At 39.8% G+C, this 16377-nt stretch overlaps 2 protein-coding genes and 1 non-coding gene across 6 annotated transcripts; 2 read left to right on the forward strand and 1 right to left on the reverse strand.

The window, feature by feature from the left end:
- The first annotated feature begins 5398 nt into the window (after positions 1–5398).
- LOC121182294 (endonuclease domain-containing 1 protein-like) lies at positions 5399–7300 on the forward strand. The gene is made up of 2 exons (XM_041038723.1): positions 5399–5712; positions 5886–7300. The coding sequence occupies exons 1-2, from the start codon at positions 5419–5421 to the stop codon at positions 6489–6491; spliced, it is 900 nt and encodes a 299-aa protein (XP_040894657.1). The 5' UTR covers positions 5399–5418; the 3' UTR covers positions 6492–7300.
- Positions 7301–7904: 604 nt separating this feature from the next.
- Positions 7905–14988, reverse strand: pus7 (pseudouridine synthase 7). 4 transcript variants are annotated; one of them, XM_041039147.1, is made up of 17 exons: positions 14890–14988; positions 14574–14690; positions 13929–14231; positions 13753–13837; positions 13314–13430; positions 13075–13219; positions 12039–12150; positions 11845–11922; positions 11500–11628; positions 10929–11054; positions 10782–10843; positions 10497–10657; positions 10142–10268; positions 9734–9835; positions 9355–9484; positions 9050–9141; positions 7905–8466 (listed from the first exon to the last, which is right to left on the reverse strand). In XM_041039147.1, exons 1-17 carry the CDS (start codon positions 14925–14927, stop codon positions 8330–8332), a joined length of 2061 nt encoding a protein of 686 aa, XP_040895081.1. In that variant the 5' UTR covers positions 14928–14988; the 3' UTR covers positions 7905–8329. The 4 variants fall into 4 exon arrangements, with proteins under 4 accessions (XP_040895081.1, XP_040895083.1, XP_040895082.1 ...); XM_041039149.1 differs by having other exon boundaries at positions 14574–14639; positions 14890–14966; XM_041039148.1 differs by having other exon boundaries at positions 10497–10654; positions 14890–14942.
- Positions 14989–15761: 773 nt separating this feature from the next.
- On the forward strand, positions 15762–15835 carry trnat-agu. The gene has a single exon. It is a non-coding gene; the product is annotated as a tRNA-Thr (tRNA).
- Positions 15836–16377: the final 542 nt, after the last annotated feature.

The raw sequence follows: 16377 nt of genomic DNA on the forward strand, positions 1-16377 counted from the left end.
AACAGACCCCCCCCCCCCCCCCCCCCCCCCACCCCGATCTTCTGTTCTATTCATATTCTCTACACACAGACAAACACATCCAAATGCACATACGGTACACAAATGAATGACACAAACACACTCTTTGTTCTCAATATCTCACATGTTCAAACACAGCATATACAGTGGTCAAAGTAACAGCCCACAGGGAGGACAAACAACAACTAACAGTGCTCACATTCAGGGGACTTTAATTGTGTTTTGAGCCCGAGTGTAGACAGATCTACAGGTTTAGATCAATCCCATACTAGGAGTCGAGAAACTATACATTATTTTATTAAAGAACTAAATTTGCAAGACATATGGAGAGAATTAAATCCGCAAGACAAAGCCTTCTCTTGCTATTCTAGCACATTCCAGACATACTCCCGAATAGATTTCTTTTTAATCTCATCTGAACTAAGGGCAAAGATACACAATTGTTTCTATGATAATATTGTGATTTCAGATCATGCTCCTTCCTGTTTAGTTTACACGGATAATAGACTAACAAAAGATCCTCCTAGATGGCGATTTCAGCACAAATGGCTACAAGATGAAGAGTTTGTTAAATATATTGCGAGTCAGATAGACATGTTTTTCGAAATTAACACAACACAAACGTGCGCTTGCACAAAATGGGAAGCCTTCAAAGCTTTTATTAGAGGACATATCATTAGCTACATAGGTTCCCAAGCAAAAAAGGCCCAGCGAGAGAGAACGCATTTGGAGTATAAAATAAAAACCCTCCAGGATAAAATTTTTAGGAAAAGTGACCCCAGTCTTGAAACTGAACTGCTAATATTAAGGGCTGAATATAATAAATTGTCTTCCACCAGGGCAGCCTCTAGCCTCTTAAGGTTAAATCAAACATTCTATGAACAAGGGGATAAATCTGGAAAATTATTAGCATGGCAGATTAAACAATTAGAAAAACAAACACCAATTACAAATATTATATCAAACAAAAAAGTCATTGTAGATCCCTCAGAAATTAACAATATCTTTAAACAGTACTACAAAGACCTGTATGATGCAGGAGATGAGGTTGACTCACAAAGACTGGGGGAGTTCCTTGATGACTTGGTCATGCCACATGTCTCAGGCGAACATAAACAGATGATGGATTTGGAAATTACAAAAGACGATATTGAACATGCTATTAATAGTATGCAATCAGGGAAAAGCCCCGGACCAGATGGTCTACCTATGGATTTTTATAAAGCATTTAAAGAAAGATTGTCAACACCACTATTAGAGATGTTTTTAGAGGCATTTCAAGAAGGTAGTCTTCCCTCATATATGAATCGTGCCCTCATCACTCTATTGCCAAAACCAGGTAAACCTCCTAATAAATGTGAAAATATGAGACCAATTAGTTTGCTCAATTCCGACCTCAAGATTTTGTCTAAAATTTTAGCAAAGCGCCTACAAGAAGTTTTGCCATTGATCATTAATAAAGATCAAAATGGATTTATAACAGGAAGGCAAGGCTTTCACAACGTTAGGCGGGTACTGAATATAATTTATTTTAATAAAGAGGCATCAGATAAAGCACTTTTATCATTGGATGCTGAGAAGGCCTTTGATAGGGTCAAATGGTCTTATCTCTTTAGTGTTTTAAATAGATTTGGTTTTGGAAATAACTTTATAAAATGGGTCCAGATTATATATAAAAACGCTACAGCAGAAATTTTAACAAATGGGAATATATCAAAACCAATAAATATTGGCAGAGGCTGTCGCCAAGGTTGCCCGCTTTCACCCTTATTATTTACATTGGCAATTGAGCCCCTGGCAATAGCAGTGCGGACACATCCACAACTTGGAGGAATAGTTGTTGGTCCCTCAGATCACAGAATAGCGTTGTATGCTGATGATATCATTTTATTTTTGTCAAATTTGAAAATATCAATCCCAATCTTATTACAGTTAATTAAAATATATGGTGAAGTTTCAGGGTACAAAGTAAACAATGCCAAGTCTTCAATTTTACTCCTTAATGTAAATGAGAGAAGAAACCCAATTGCAGAGGCTATCCAGTTTAATGTGGTGGAACATTTTAAGTATTTGGGGGTACAAATTACGCCAGATTTGGAAGGTGTTGTTAATGCTAATTATGATCCTTTAATGATAGAAATTACTAAATTAACTGAGAGATGGATGTCACAACCAATATCCATGATAGGTAGAATTAATATCCTAAAAATGAATGTTCTGCCAAAACTACTATATATGTTTCAAAACATTCCTCTACCGCCACCTTCAGACCTTTTTTTAAAAATAAAAAAAATATTTGTGGGTTTTATTTGGAACAATAAGAGGGCAAGATTACGCTTATCCTTGCTGTACTTACCATTTGACCGGGGAGGTTTAAAATGTCCAAATATGCTGTGGTACTACTGGGCTGCACAACTGAGGTCCATGATGTTTTGTTTCTCAAAAAATGAATGTCCCCATTGGACTGAAATGGAGTCTTATAATCTTAGAGTGTCTCTTCCTTTGTACATACACTCAAACACGGTTAAAAAATTAGGGAGACAGACTAAAAACCCAATGGTAAGAAATATGATAAAGATTTGGTATGATGTCAATAAGTACTTGAAGGAATCATACCCGATATCTCAACATAGCCCTATTTGGGGCAACCAGTTCTTTGCGCCAGGTAGAGCAGATGCCACATTTAAAGTATGGGCTTCTAAGGGGCTAGATTGTATTCAGAGCCTCTATATGCAGGATTCTAATATTATGATGTCTTTTGAAGAACTTAAGCAGAAGTATAGTCTTCATAGAAATCATTTCTTCAAATATCTTCAGTTAAGAAACTTTGTTAGAGTAACCCAAAATAACCTCAACAAACCTCCACTCTCATCTCTAGAAAAAATTATGATGAAGGATAAGATACAGAAGGGTCTCATTTCAGAGATCTATAAGCTATTAATATCTCACTCAGTAGAATGCACAGTATATAAGGTTAATGCATGGAAAGAAAATTTACAAATTGAAATTTCAGACGAAGAGTGGAGGGCAGCATGCAGTAAGGCTCATACATGTTCCATAAGTACACGTCTAAAATTACTGCAGTTTAAATGGATAATGCGAATGTATATAACCCCAGTGGACCTAAATCGATATAATAGTAATGTACCAGACATATGTACAAAATGTATGGAAGACAGAGGCACATTGTTTCACTGTATTTGGCAATGTAGGAAAATTGAAATGTTCTGGGAAGAAGTACGAAAAATTATTGAGAAGATCCTGTTAAAGCAAATTGCATTAGATCCTAAGCTCTTTCTGTTGGGTGTGTACCCAGAGAAACATAACTACACGAAAAGTGAGAGAACATTCATGGACCTTGGTTTTGTGTTTGCTAAAAGAAGTATCGCACTGTTATGGAAGAGTAATCAAGCCCCAAATACTGCACAGTGGATTAAACAAATGTTAACAAGTCTTCCTTTAGAAAGAATAACATATATATTGAAGGCTAAGCAGCAAATGTTTGAAAAAATATGGAGGCCCTTTATAATTTTTGTGAAGGATTTTGATTTGACTGGGGATCAGGTAGATGGCTAAGGATAGTGGACGGGGCAGTTCCTTAATATTTCAATAATAATTAAACATTTCAAATGTTTTTGCAAATTACATTATAGAGGCAATTATATGTATGTCTAATGAAGCAATTGTTGTATGAGAGGAGCATTATTGTCGTTACTGATTCATTGTTGTCGTGTTTCTTGTGTTTTGTTTTTTCTTTAGCAGCAATGAATACTGTTTTTTTTTTTTTCTACATTGATGGAAAACTACATATGACTGGCTGCATGTATGTTATATAAAAGAAAATGCTAATAAAACTCTTTTGGAAAAAAAAAAAAAAAAAAAAAACAGTGCTCACATTTATAGTCAGACCACAACATCAGAATAGAGGAGTGGATGTGTGTGAGGCTGCCTCCATGAATACATTCAAAAAGGCCTTTAAACCACCGACCTGTTTACACCTGAATTTTCAGATGAAAGTAGATCCTGACTCACAGCTGTGTTATTTCTCTGTACAAGGAGGCTGTAACTTAGCAAAAAACAAAACAAAACAAAACAAAACAAAACAAAACAAAACAATGAATTAATAGTTTTTCATATTTTTCCACAGTAAATAAGAACACAAGTTAAATGAACAAACGTGAACAAAACCAAAAAAATAAATACCACATATCTAGTTTATTGGTTCATCATTCTGTCACACATAAGCTGCATAATGTGACAGCTGCATAAGCTGTCATATTTTCCTCACAATGAAATTATACATGCATGCTGTTTTTGGCATAAGCTGTGTTTGGACAAGTCTCTCTGGTGAAAAAAAAAATCTTAAAGAAAAGGTTGCATTTGTGCTGTGATGATTTGTGCTTGTTTGTCCATATGCAAATCCTAATTTGATTTTCAATTTATCTATTTTGAGTTAATTTGATTTAATAGAGAAATTCTCCAAACATTTTGAATAATAAAAGGTATTACTATATAAACTACTATATATCTCAGTTTTTATAAATTCAAAAATTTCAAGGTACAAGGTGGATTTGAACTTCATATTCAAAGATGATAATAAAGGGAACATATTTTTATAGGACATTTTGGATTTTTACTTTTTCCCCTGGAGTTTTTAAGAACCGTTTCTCAACCACAGTAATCATTACATCTAAGATGGATAGATACTGTAGGTCAGCATGGGGTTACAGTGTAAACAGTGAAGATGTTCCAGTAAGTAAACAGGAAGTGTTTGTTTCCACAGGGGCAGAGGTCATGCTGCCATCAACCTGTTGTTATGGAAACAGATGTCTCTAAAAACATTCGCCTTTTCTCTCACTGAAACATGCACACACAGAACTTTACTTGCTGAGAAGAAATGAAAGAAAGAAAGAAAGAGTAAATACAAGTGTTTCATTGAGGAGAAAACAGTAGGCTGAGCATCACATTGGGAAACAACAAGGTTGGAGCAGTAGAGCTGCACAATGTGCTGTAAGACAGGAAAGACTCTGAAATATCAAGACTGATAAACATCTGCAATTTACAGCGGACAGATGCCCCTACAGTCCTGGTTGTTTGGCACAGTGGGAAATTAGTATCAACAGAAACTCTGTGTTCATCTGACATTAGCAATAGATTTGAATTCAAGATCTGAAATGTTGTACTCAGTGACTGTGATGTGCTTAAAATTTGTGTCTTTTATGTACATGGTTACTGGTGTTTTAAACATGATAATGGTTTGCATACTTGTAAAGGGAAAAAGATAAGAATTTGAATAATATGTCTGAGATGGTATGAGGCAGAGGACAGGGCGAGTCCGCACAGCAGGACAGCTTTTCAAAAGGATTAGATGAACTGTGGGGACATACTGCACGTTTTGTCATGACTGTCTGTGGAACATATCGAGCCCTCATCTGTCTGCTCACTGTTGCGATGGCAGGAGCAGAGGTGCAGGAAAACATCTCTCCTGAGTGTAAACAGTTCCTGTACATGGGCACGCTGCCCAGAGGGATTGAGGGACAGTCGTTTAAAAAGATCTGCCAGTTCTATGAGGGAAAACCGCGATTTGTGACTCTGTACGACACCTTCAACCGCATCCCTGTTTATTCTGCGTACACCTTCAAGCGCTCAGATGGCTCCAAGAAGGTTGATGTGCCTTGGATGTATGAGCCACAGGTAGGGATGTTTTTGGATTTCGTGTTTATCCCACATAGGACTTAAAAAGGCACAGTTTCAAGTGTTCAGGTGAAACTTTGGAGAGATCCTTCGGGAATTAAGTCATTTCATCATATAATTACTCGATAAACTGATTTGCTGGTCTTTGATAATGACATTGTTTATTCTGGCAGCTGTCCACAATGTCTGGCTCCAGAGAGATGCAGCAGTTCCCGTCAGAAAATGTTCACAGGAGTTTTGAAGATGCTCAGGCTGTCCTCGATGACTACTCTGACAGCGTGATCTTCGAGCGTGGACAGCTGAATCCGGACGAGCACCAGGCCCATCCTGACGACAAAGCAGCCACCTACACGCTGACAAATGTGGTTCCTCAGGTCAGAGAGTTCAACATCGGCCCCTGGAAACACTACGAGCACATCATGCGCAGGCGGCTCAACAACTACTGCCGAGGCGCCGCCTATGTGGTCACCGGGGTCACCACCTCGGGTCACACAATCCGCCGCCAGAACATCAACCGCCTGGGCATCCCCTCCTACCTCTGGTCGGCCTACTGTTGCATTGATTTTGACCACAACGCCCCGTACTCCGAGCGCTCCAAGTTCCCTGTGTTTGCAGCTTATGGGCTCAACGACCGGGAGAATAATAAGGTTCAGGAAATGACGGTGCGGCAGCTGGAGGACTTCCTGAAGAGGGTAACTTATGTTGACAGCTCTTTCCAGATCTTCTATGACAACTGTGTGCCTCCTAACAGTGCTAACAGTGCCCTGCACCTGCCCTAAAAACATGAAGATGGTCCATCAGAGTTAGTGTGGCTTCATGTTTATATCAGTGTCACTAACATGCAACATTTAGCAGCTGATTAGGAGTTAATCCTCTCACTCATTATTCATTTAAACTGATTTCATCTAAATGTCTTGAGTAAATAAAACTTGTTGCTCATGCATAACTTACATGGCCATTTAGTTTTGAAGATAATTGCTCTGTGGGTGCTTGACTGCTGATTAAAAATATTTTTCACACTTAAGAAATAATTAGTAAATAAGCTAAAGCTCTGGACATCAAGCTTAGATTTTGTTACATTACTATCCTGTCACAGGATTATTATTTAAAATTGCGCTGCATAAACTTACTGTGAAGAAGCCATAGCATACGTGGTTGTGCTCTTCATTCACCTTCATTTTATCTTTTGCTAACTTATCCTCTTAATGACTGAACTACACCTTCCTGTGTGAGCCTTTTGTTCAGCACAGACAGATTAGACCAACAGTTTTACATTTTCATATACAGCCTCTTTACTGCAGCAATACTCTGCTCTACTCTTAATAAAACAGACAAATCCAGCACAAAACTGGGCCAATATCCACTTTCTAATTTTCATTTTGGAGTTCATCCTATAAATTACAAGGATTTTTAAATATAAGACACATATTTATACTTCTAGATGAATAATGTTTCCCAGCTGATCCGAATAGAAAGCAGTAATATCTTGGGTTCAGCATTCGTGGTGTGGAAACCCTTTTGTTCACATTTGGATCAGAAACCATGCCATGAAATGTGAATTACAAAAGCTAAACTAAGTTTAAATAAAGTGAGATGCAAAATTAAAAATGATGATCTTTTTGTCTGTACCTCTTTTGGTGACTCTGTTCATGTGATTCTTCAGGATCTGGTCAGATTTCTTTGGCTGTGCTTTGGTACAGCAGGTCACAGGCACTACAAACATTACCACTAAAACATAAAAATAAAGAAATGATCCAAAGCTAAGAGGGCAGACATAGCCCCAGGGTGAATGATATGATTAGTAATCGCATTTAGTTTGAAAGGGCAGCTGTATCCTGCCAGCTGGCATATGCCACAGTGCCAGATGGTCAGCTCCACAGTGCCTGTTCTGACCAGCAGCAGACGGATAAAGAGCCCAAAATACATTTCAGATCCTCCACTGGAAAGAGCTTAGCTTAGCTCTGATGGCCAGCAGAGGGAGACAGTGTTTACGTAACCTTAGTCACATAAGTGGTCAAAGGTTTTCTGTGAGGGAGACGCATCCTTGACTTTCTGTATAGAAAGGAAATCTGATAATGGCATCGTTACTTCATAAAACCACATTGCAAAAACCCTCATAATGGAAAGAAACCACATGAGAACACGGCGCCGCATTAACAAGAACAATCAAAGAAAGACTGCACATGGTAAACTCACCCTTTAAATATTTTTTTAATTTCTCTCCTCAAGAGTCTTTTCATTCAGTTTAAAAAAAAAATCATATATGTATACAAACAGGAAATGCTAACCACCCTTACTATAGGTGAGAGCACCCTGAAATCACAAGGTTTACTCTGATGACCGCCAAAATGTGCTGAATCATTACAGCACAGAAACATTTTAGAGCAAGTAAAAACATTATTTAAAAAAAAACAGCTGAATAATGGTGCTTGTTGCTCTTTGTATTTCAAAGAAATAACATTTGGGTTCATATAGGACCCACTCACTCACACGCACACACACGCACACACACTACACTTAAAACACTCACAACAGTAAGTAGCCACAGTAGACAGGTGCTTTGCAGCCTGTAGCAGCAGCAGCAGCAGTCCGGTTTATGCCAGTGTGTGTTTTGGTCTCAGTTGAACCAGGTGGTGTTGAGCTGCGTCTGTTTTTTGATGCTGGTGTCCAACTTGAGAACCTCTCGGATCGCCATAGTAGCATAGGTTGAAGGAGGCAGAGAGAACTCCATCCGCAGAGCCCGATGCTTCCCCTCTGTTGGGTAAAGAAGCGCTGCATTAGGGTGTGTACAGAGAAACAGCAGAACGTCGAACAACTAGAGCTGCGACCATTAGTTGATTGTCTTGATATTCTCTGGTTTCAGCTTCTCAGTGCAAATATTTCCTGGTTCCCTTAGTCTTCTATGATAAAACTGAAACTAAACTGAATGTCTCTGGGTTTTGGACTGTTTATTGGACAAAACAAGACATCTGAAGATGTGACACTGGACTATGAGAAACTGGGATGGAAGTTTTTTTTTCCCCCATTTTCTGACACTTTATAGATGAAGTGACTGATTCAACAGATTAACAGATAATAAAAATAATTGGTAGTCACAGCCCTAAAAATAATCTTCATACATCTCATGCTTGATATCTACAACAAAAAAATGTAAATGCCTCATTCATGCATCTTGGGCTGGAAACCTTCGTTAACTCTCCCTCATTTCCTCTCTACTATCTGTGATAAATACTTTTAACTGAGTCGCAGTGGGAACAGCTTTTTCTCGGGTCCACAGATCCAGATCTACCCTGCAGCACTTTAAAGACAGACCCAAACAGGTGAAAAATAACCTTGCCTTTGTTGAAGACGGGGGCAGGTTTGCTCTCCAGCTTCTCAAAGTCTGTATGCACGAGGGAGATCCTGGGGTCATCGTACTGAATCACCTCCCTGCTCACAACAGACACGAACACCACAACACACCAGGTTATAGATCACTATGCAGAATTACAACTGAAATGACTGCAGTACATAGTTAACAGCCTCCTTATCTTGGTAATAGGAAAGCACTCGTAAAATAGTAATACTGGATGTTAAAAAGATAATATACTAGTATTTCATGCGGTGTATCATTAGAGATGATACAGTGAAAGGCCTGCTAACCAGCTGACATCACTGGGTCTGATGATGATGCGTCTGTAAGCTCCAGCCAGAGAGTAGTCCTTCACTTTGTGTCTCATGTTGTCGATGTCCAGCCCGTCTACAGACAGCAGCTCCCGGTAACCTTTACCCACTGACAGAAACACACCACAATTACTGAATTACTTTTTTATCAGCAGCTTTGCTGTTTACATTTTTACACATGTAACCTGAAAGATTTTTTAAAATCCCCCTGATGAACGAATGTGTGTGGAAGAAAGAGGAAAGGGTGTAACCACTTTCATGTACATAATTAGTATTAAAACCACCCAGTATTACTTTTAACTGCTATCCTTTCATGTAACATAAAAATAAACAAACGCCTCACAGAGAGGCTTCTTACCATGGTGAGTGGGGTAAATGACGTCAAACCCAGGGAGCGGCATCACAATGTCATGGATGGTGTGAGCCTCAGCCTCCTCTGCCGACAGCACGTGTGCCGTGGCTGCATGAACACATCAGAGACAACATCAGTAAGCAGCTTTTTCTTCATAACATCATGAGGCAGAAACCGCTGTTACGGGGACACATTTCAGGGGCTTGACTATGACCAAAGGGAATCCAATCTGTCTGCCAGACCTGTTAAAGCCTCATTTATTAACATGTTATTTCTTGTTTGTTTAATCCCTTCAGAACCCATAGTATAAAAACAAAAATTTTTTGTTTTTTCCGAACAGAAAGGGAATAAGCCAATTTCCTAAAATGTCAGACTGTAGAGCTGAAAAAAAAATGAAAGAAATGAACTACTAACTTCCTCTGAGCACCAGGTCCCCCTCTACAGCCTTCAGGCCGAAGGCATCGATTCTCCGGCTCACCATAGTGTTCCACACCACGCTCTGATAACTGTGGATGTACATCAGACGGTTGTTGCGGGGGATCTGGGGAAAGAAAAGCAAACAGCAGTCATCAGAGACAGTAGAGATGGGTGTAAATAAACTGTCAGCAGATGTACTGAACAGACCGCTCTTTTCCAAGCAGCATCCTGCTTTATCTCAATCATCCAGGTAACACATATTCATATATGCAATCTGTCCAATGTAACAGTCATGTTTCTGGTCACTCCAGAGCCAATTTCAAACTTATACCATTACTAACAGAAAACCAACCAGTCCAAACGCAGAGACGATGTTCTTCTTGCCATACATAGACAGGCCTCGCAGCAGCTGCCCCTCCACACAGCGTTTGTTGGGCAGCTTTTTCAGGGCAGCCTCTGGGTCCTGAGTCTTCGCCCACTCCTCCCTGCAGCGGACCAGGAATTCTTTCTCTGCTAAAGAAAGCAATAAAGATGGAGGAACATAATTTGAAATGCAATACTATATTAATTATTCTAAAATAATCTGAAAACAGAATAAAGTTGGGAGAGAAGAGAGCGGAAAAAAAAAGGTTGTTACCTCCGGGACGAGGCTTCAGAATCAAATCCACCACCTCATTCCAGTCATTTTTCAAGATGGCCCTGTCCCAAACAAAAGAAGGAAACAACAGTTGAAAAATACCTTCCTGTCACAATTTATGCCAGTATCTCTATGTCACGACTTTACCTGCCAACTTGTTGCGTAGGCACGGCCGTGGTGCCGAAGCGCTGCATGCCGTAATAGTTGATGAAACCTGTCTGCCTGAGGGACGTCATGGCCTGATGGACCTGCTCATCTGTTCCTGAGATGTTCCTGATACAAAGACATCAACAAATGCAATGACAACAAGTTATACATTAAAGTTGACAGTGACGATGAGAGCAGACACCTTATGATGAGAGAGTACATACTGTATTTTTGACAAAATGGAGGCGAGAGGTAAAACTCAAAGAAACATGAGATAAGAGATTTTCTAATTTAATCAATCATGGGACTAGAGTCCCTGTTTATATGGCAAAGGCACAATCTTGAAAATCAGAATCAGGTATGACTGGTATTTCTATTGTGCATTATGTTCCCATCTTTTTGTTAGTAAACCAGCCAACTGCTAATCTGCATAAAGCCTGAGATTTTACACTTCCTAAGAAGCAACTGTGAGATACACGTCAACTGTCGGGAACCTGCTCACCAGCTATTCAACATCCATAACAAGTGACAGGAATGAGGTATAATCTAGTAGATAGTAACATCTGCTGACCTGATGACCACAGTGAAATGGTTTCCCTGCAGCTCTCCCAGCTTTAGAGGATGGTTTTTGTAGGAAAAGTTTCCCAGCTTGAGGTTCATGAGGCACTTGTTGAGGTGAGCCAGTCTCTCTGCCGTGATCCTGAGGATACAACATGAGAAAGATTTCCTTAATTACTGACCCTGAGCTTCAAGCTCATCCAGAGATCATCTGCCTAGTAAGAGCTGAAACACCTCCAGCTCTGACAAGAAGAAACATAATCAGTAGCAGCCATTTAAAAATCAGCCACAGAAAATCTTAAGCGTAACGAGCACAAACAAATGCTGTGATTCCCTCACAGCATCACCACACACTCACTTGTGCACAGCAATCTCCTGCACTGTGATGGCTCGCTTGTCCTTGGTTCCCATGTAGGAAAACATGTTGGGCCTGAGCCTGGAAAGACATGCATCACTATACATAAGACAGTTCCTAACTACAAACATTTCACTGGGCAAACAGACTCTTAATCATTCTTTCTTGCTAGATATTCACTTTCTAATAAAGCAGACCTGAGGAACTTTGAAAGCACATTGATGGCGTCCATGGTGTCTTTATTCTCCTTGTACAGGACAAAGTGGCAAAAACTGCCACGGTTTTTGGGCCAGAAGTGTTTCCTTGGAGCTTTTAAGGACACAGAAAAAAAGTTGTACTGAAATACAGAGTAAGAATGATTATAATTCACATATTATAAACTACAACATCACTTTGAAAAGTTTCCCAAAATTCAAGCTATAACCTTCCAGATTTTCTACTTCCTTACATTTCTGAGCGCAGTCACCTCACTGAAAGTGCTGAAAAACAATTCCTGTGGCAGAAATCTCAGCTTTTAATCAAGATCATTTTTCACTCTCACACTGAATCTCTATATTGCAAGACAAGATGGAAATCAATTCATGCTGTTATTACAACACAAAGAGTATTTTAACCACAACTTGTTATCAACACCTAACTCCATGTGGGCTTTAACCACTTCCTCTGTGCTGTGTGGAGAATAGGTTCTTACCTGCAGTTGTTTTGACCTCTATCCACCAGAGAAGAGCAAAAGGAGGATAGAATAATGTTACTAAGAAAGAGATTCTTACGTACTGTGAGGGAGGGGAGTTGTCAGAGGTGAGATCTCATGCACAGGCCTGAGAGTGGAGCGTGGTATTTAAATGGTTTAAGCATTGAGGGTTTTTTTCAAGGCACCATGATGTCGTGTGTCTGCTTTTCTTATTATTTCTTCTAAAGTGTTCAGTCTGACCAAACCAAGTATTCCACTGAATAACAAGGTGAGGCCTTTATCAAAAATTGCTGGTTGAAAAACCACTGTGAGTACAGATCTGTGCAGAATCATGCGGGTGTTGTTGATCATGCTCATGCACAAGTGCATGCATTATATTTTACTGCTCTGGAATTCAGCTGTGACCACATGCATTGCAGCAGACTTAAAAAAAAAAAGGACATGCAATTAATTAATCCCTTCTCTGATCATTAAATTACTGGTTAAGGACTCGGTCCAGACAGTTCAAGACTAGCACCTGGTCCTGTCGCCTCTCCACATACCTGCTAGAGCTTTCTTCCCAGCAGCGTGATACGCTACTATGAACTTGCGTCCTTCCTTCTCTTCTGTCTTCGTCTCCAGACCAGGAAACTGAGTCTTGATGGCTTTGTGGACCAGTGTCCTCTTCTCTTTTGTATCGTCCATCACCTACAGATGTTAAAGAACCAGGTAATGATATTACCTAAAACTCTCAATGAGTTTTAACTGACGCCATAAAGGGATGCAGCTAGTGTAACCTCACCTCAATGGAGACATTGCCCTCTTTATTCTTGAAGAGCTGCAGCTCGCTGAGCTGCTTTTTCTGCTCTTCAGTCAGCACATCAGATTCCTTTGGCTGCTGTTCTGCCTCTGGAGCTTCCTGACATAGAAGGAACAACACAAAAACCTTAAAAGGATTATCTGACCTCATCCAGGGCGAGAGAAAACAGGTTAAAGATTTCCTTTACTATGGGTTTTACTTACAATATCAATATCATATTTACAACTATTTTCAATCATCATGTGTGATGAATCTAAGACTTGCTTACAAATTTAAAATAAGTTTCAACAAGAAATAATACCAGATTTTAAAACAGTGATTCATACTTCCTTCCAGTCAACTTACAGAACTAGCCATGAGAGTGAAATCTTAATAACAATAAAAAGAAGTGACGTGAATGAATTTTAATCCAAAATCTTACCTCGGCCTCTGCAGGGATAGAGAGATCATCTAAATGCACTATCTTTCCTTGTTTGTTGATTTCATGCACCACAAAATCTGAATATCTGAGAACAAACAGAAAAAAAGCTCTGTCAAACAAACCAAACTGGATTGAGGCAAATGATGCTAAATATTTACGGACTCTTGAGGACGAACCTTTCCTTCAGGATTCCTGAGAAGCCCTCGTGGTCACTGACGTACTTCAGGATGCCCACATCCAACTCGGTGAGACCATGCTTCATCATATCGGCAAAGGTCTCGCCATCCTCCTCTCCGTCACTCGCCTCCCCCTCGGGCTCCCCCTCCCCCTCCTCATCTCGGTGGGGAGGACCTCCATTCTCATGATCACTCTCTACTCTGGGTTTCTTTGACGGTGTGTCGTCTTCTTCGTTCTCTGGACAGCCTCTTTTCTCTCCAACCTGGACAGGCACAGGCTCTGATTCAGCCATCAGAGCCAAACTGGGACAAGGGCGGAACACAAAAACCATGCTTTAGTTAGTTCAAACATTTAAGCAGAGCACAGTTAAAGGGATATTCCACCAATTTTACATAAGAAATTTAGATATACTTGTCATTGGGACTATTGTGAAGACAGCTGTATAATGACTTCTTTCTAAAATCTTAGAAAATAACACTAGGGATGCAATTTTTGCCATTATTAGTAACCCAAGGCAGTAATCTAAACCCGCTGCACTGAAATACCGTCTAAATACAGCTGTTAATATTGCACTGCAGCGTTGGCATGAGTAAAACACAACAACACTGACATTAATGGCCTACAAAACGATGCCACTGACTTACTTTCTGTGGAGGTGAGGTAGCAAAAGACAACGGTAGCTCTCGGTGAAAACACGTCTCGTCTCCCAGCTGCTGAACACATGCAGAGACTTCCTAAGGGACACGAGCTTGACGCAGGCACTAAAAGACACGACGAACAAATCGCTGAGCGCTCAAAAGTTAGCAGAGCTAGCGCATTCGCACTGTCATCAATTAGCTGGCTAACAGCTTTAGCTGGTGCTAACGCCGCGAGCAGCAAAGCTAAGCTGAAACCTCGGCGTAGACAACATGAAACGGGTTGTTGTTTCCGTCCAAAAAGCTTATTTCACCTTCACCTTACCTTCGTGTGGTGAGATTCAGAAGAGTGCAGAGCAGCATGTAACGACAGCTTTTCTCACGTGTGTGTGTGTGTGTGTGTGTGTGTCTGTATGTGCCGGAAACAGATCCTACTCTAAAGCCCGCCCACTGCATATGTTTGGTCAAAGACCTGTCAATCATCAAAAAGATTGTCTATTTTTAAGAAGATGAACAACTCAATAACAAAAATTGTTACCCAACTTGTACCTTCTTTTTTCCCCTTTCATGCCTGATTTTGATTTGTGCTACTTAAATAACCTTTATTAATGTTATTCATTATTGTCGGTGATTATAAGTCTCAGATTATCTAAATATGAAAGAAATGCTAAATGAGAGATTGCTCTAAGTTTCATTATTTCCTCTGGCACTCAGAAACCAACCAGTACTCTGAAGCTGAAAAGATTGGTTGATTAATCAGTTGGTCGACAGAAAATTTATTGGCTACAGTTCTGGTGACTGATTAATCATTAAAGTATTTTTCAAACAAAAATGCCAAAAGTTCACCATTACCAGCTTCTTAAATGTCAATACTTGCCAGATTTCCATTTTCCATGATAGTAAGTCCAAGAATTTTTGACTGCTGTTGAGAAACAAAAGCAATTTAAATGTGTTAACCTGGGTTTGATAATATTCAGCATTTTCACAATAAATGTGATATTTATTGATTGATTGATGATGTCATATTTTCCTTTTTCCCTGAGACGGACATAGGTTTTGAAGTGGTGTCCGAAGTCAGCTGCATTGTTGTGAATGACAAATGGTAAATGTAATTGTAGTGCATTTGGTTAGACTCTCTCCACCAGACATTCAGCTCTATTTCGATAGTGAAGATTGAGAAAACTCTTGCTGACCACCGGCGCCGTGGCTTAGTTGGTTAAAGCGCCTGTCTAGTAAACAGGAGATCCTGGGTTCGAATCCCAGCGGTGCCTTTTAACTGTGGAGGCGTAAAACACTCAGAGTGTAACTGACCATCGAGGCTGGTTGTGCAGGTGAGATCAACACAAAGCAACGATCGCAGATGGTAAAATAAACGATAAAACAGGGCGTTGGTTGTATGAACTGTGTGTAAACTGTAGATATACGCCAAACCCTTTCACCGCATAGCCCGTGTTTTGTAATCCACATTTTGTCACTGGGCACTGTGTTGTAGGTAATTCACTCAGTTTATTATTAGGTACACTGCTGTGGGCAAGAAAATGAAGAACTGTCCTTTTATTGCAACATTGGTGACTTCAGTGGAAATCCAGCATGGCCCCCAAATCACCTCTTGGTGGCTTAAGGATGTTGTGTTCTGTTCTAAAACTGGGAAAGATCATGTACAATGTGTTCGGCAGCTCTGAGAAACTCTTTGGGAAGTGCCAGCTCTTTTGTAATTTACTTTAAAGGTCTATTTATTTGTATTTCTGTTTGTGTTTTGTTTGTGTGTTACCATACTTCCAGGAAGCTTGCACGCTGTGGAAGGGATATGAAA

The sequence above is a fragment of the Toxotes jaculatrix genome, chromosome 5 (assembly GCF_017976425.1).
Source record: "Toxotes jaculatrix isolate fToxJac2 chromosome 5, fToxJac2.pri, whole genome shotgun sequence".
NCBI lineage: Eukaryota > Metazoa > Chordata > Actinopteri > Toxotidae > Toxotes > Toxotes jaculatrix.

What these genes read in the sequence shown, in the direction of transcription:
- LOC121182294 (XM_041038723.1), top strand. Translation starts at nt 5,419, where the DNA reads ATGACTGTCTGTGGAACATATCGAGCCCTCATCTGTCTGCTCACTGTT. An exon ending in CTTGGATGTATGAGCCACAG is followed by an intron (nt 5,713 to 5,885) that starts GTAGGGATGTTT and finishes TTATTCTGGCAG; the next exon opens with CTGTCCACAATGTCTGGCTC.
- pus7 (XM_041039147.1), bottom strand. Translation starts at nt 14,927, where the DNA reads ATGCTGCTCTGCACTCTTCTGAATCTCACCACACGAAG. An exon ending in TCGTCTCTGCGTTTGGACTG is followed by an intron (nt 10,269 to 10,496) that starts GTTGGTTTTCTG and finishes TTCTTTCCCCAG; the next exon opens with ATCCCCCGCAACAACCGTCT. An exon ending in TGCCCCCGTCTTCAACAAAG is followed by an intron (nt 8,467 to 9,049) that starts GCAAGGTTATTT and finishes TTTACCCAACAG; the next exon opens with AGGGGAAGCATCGGGCTCTG.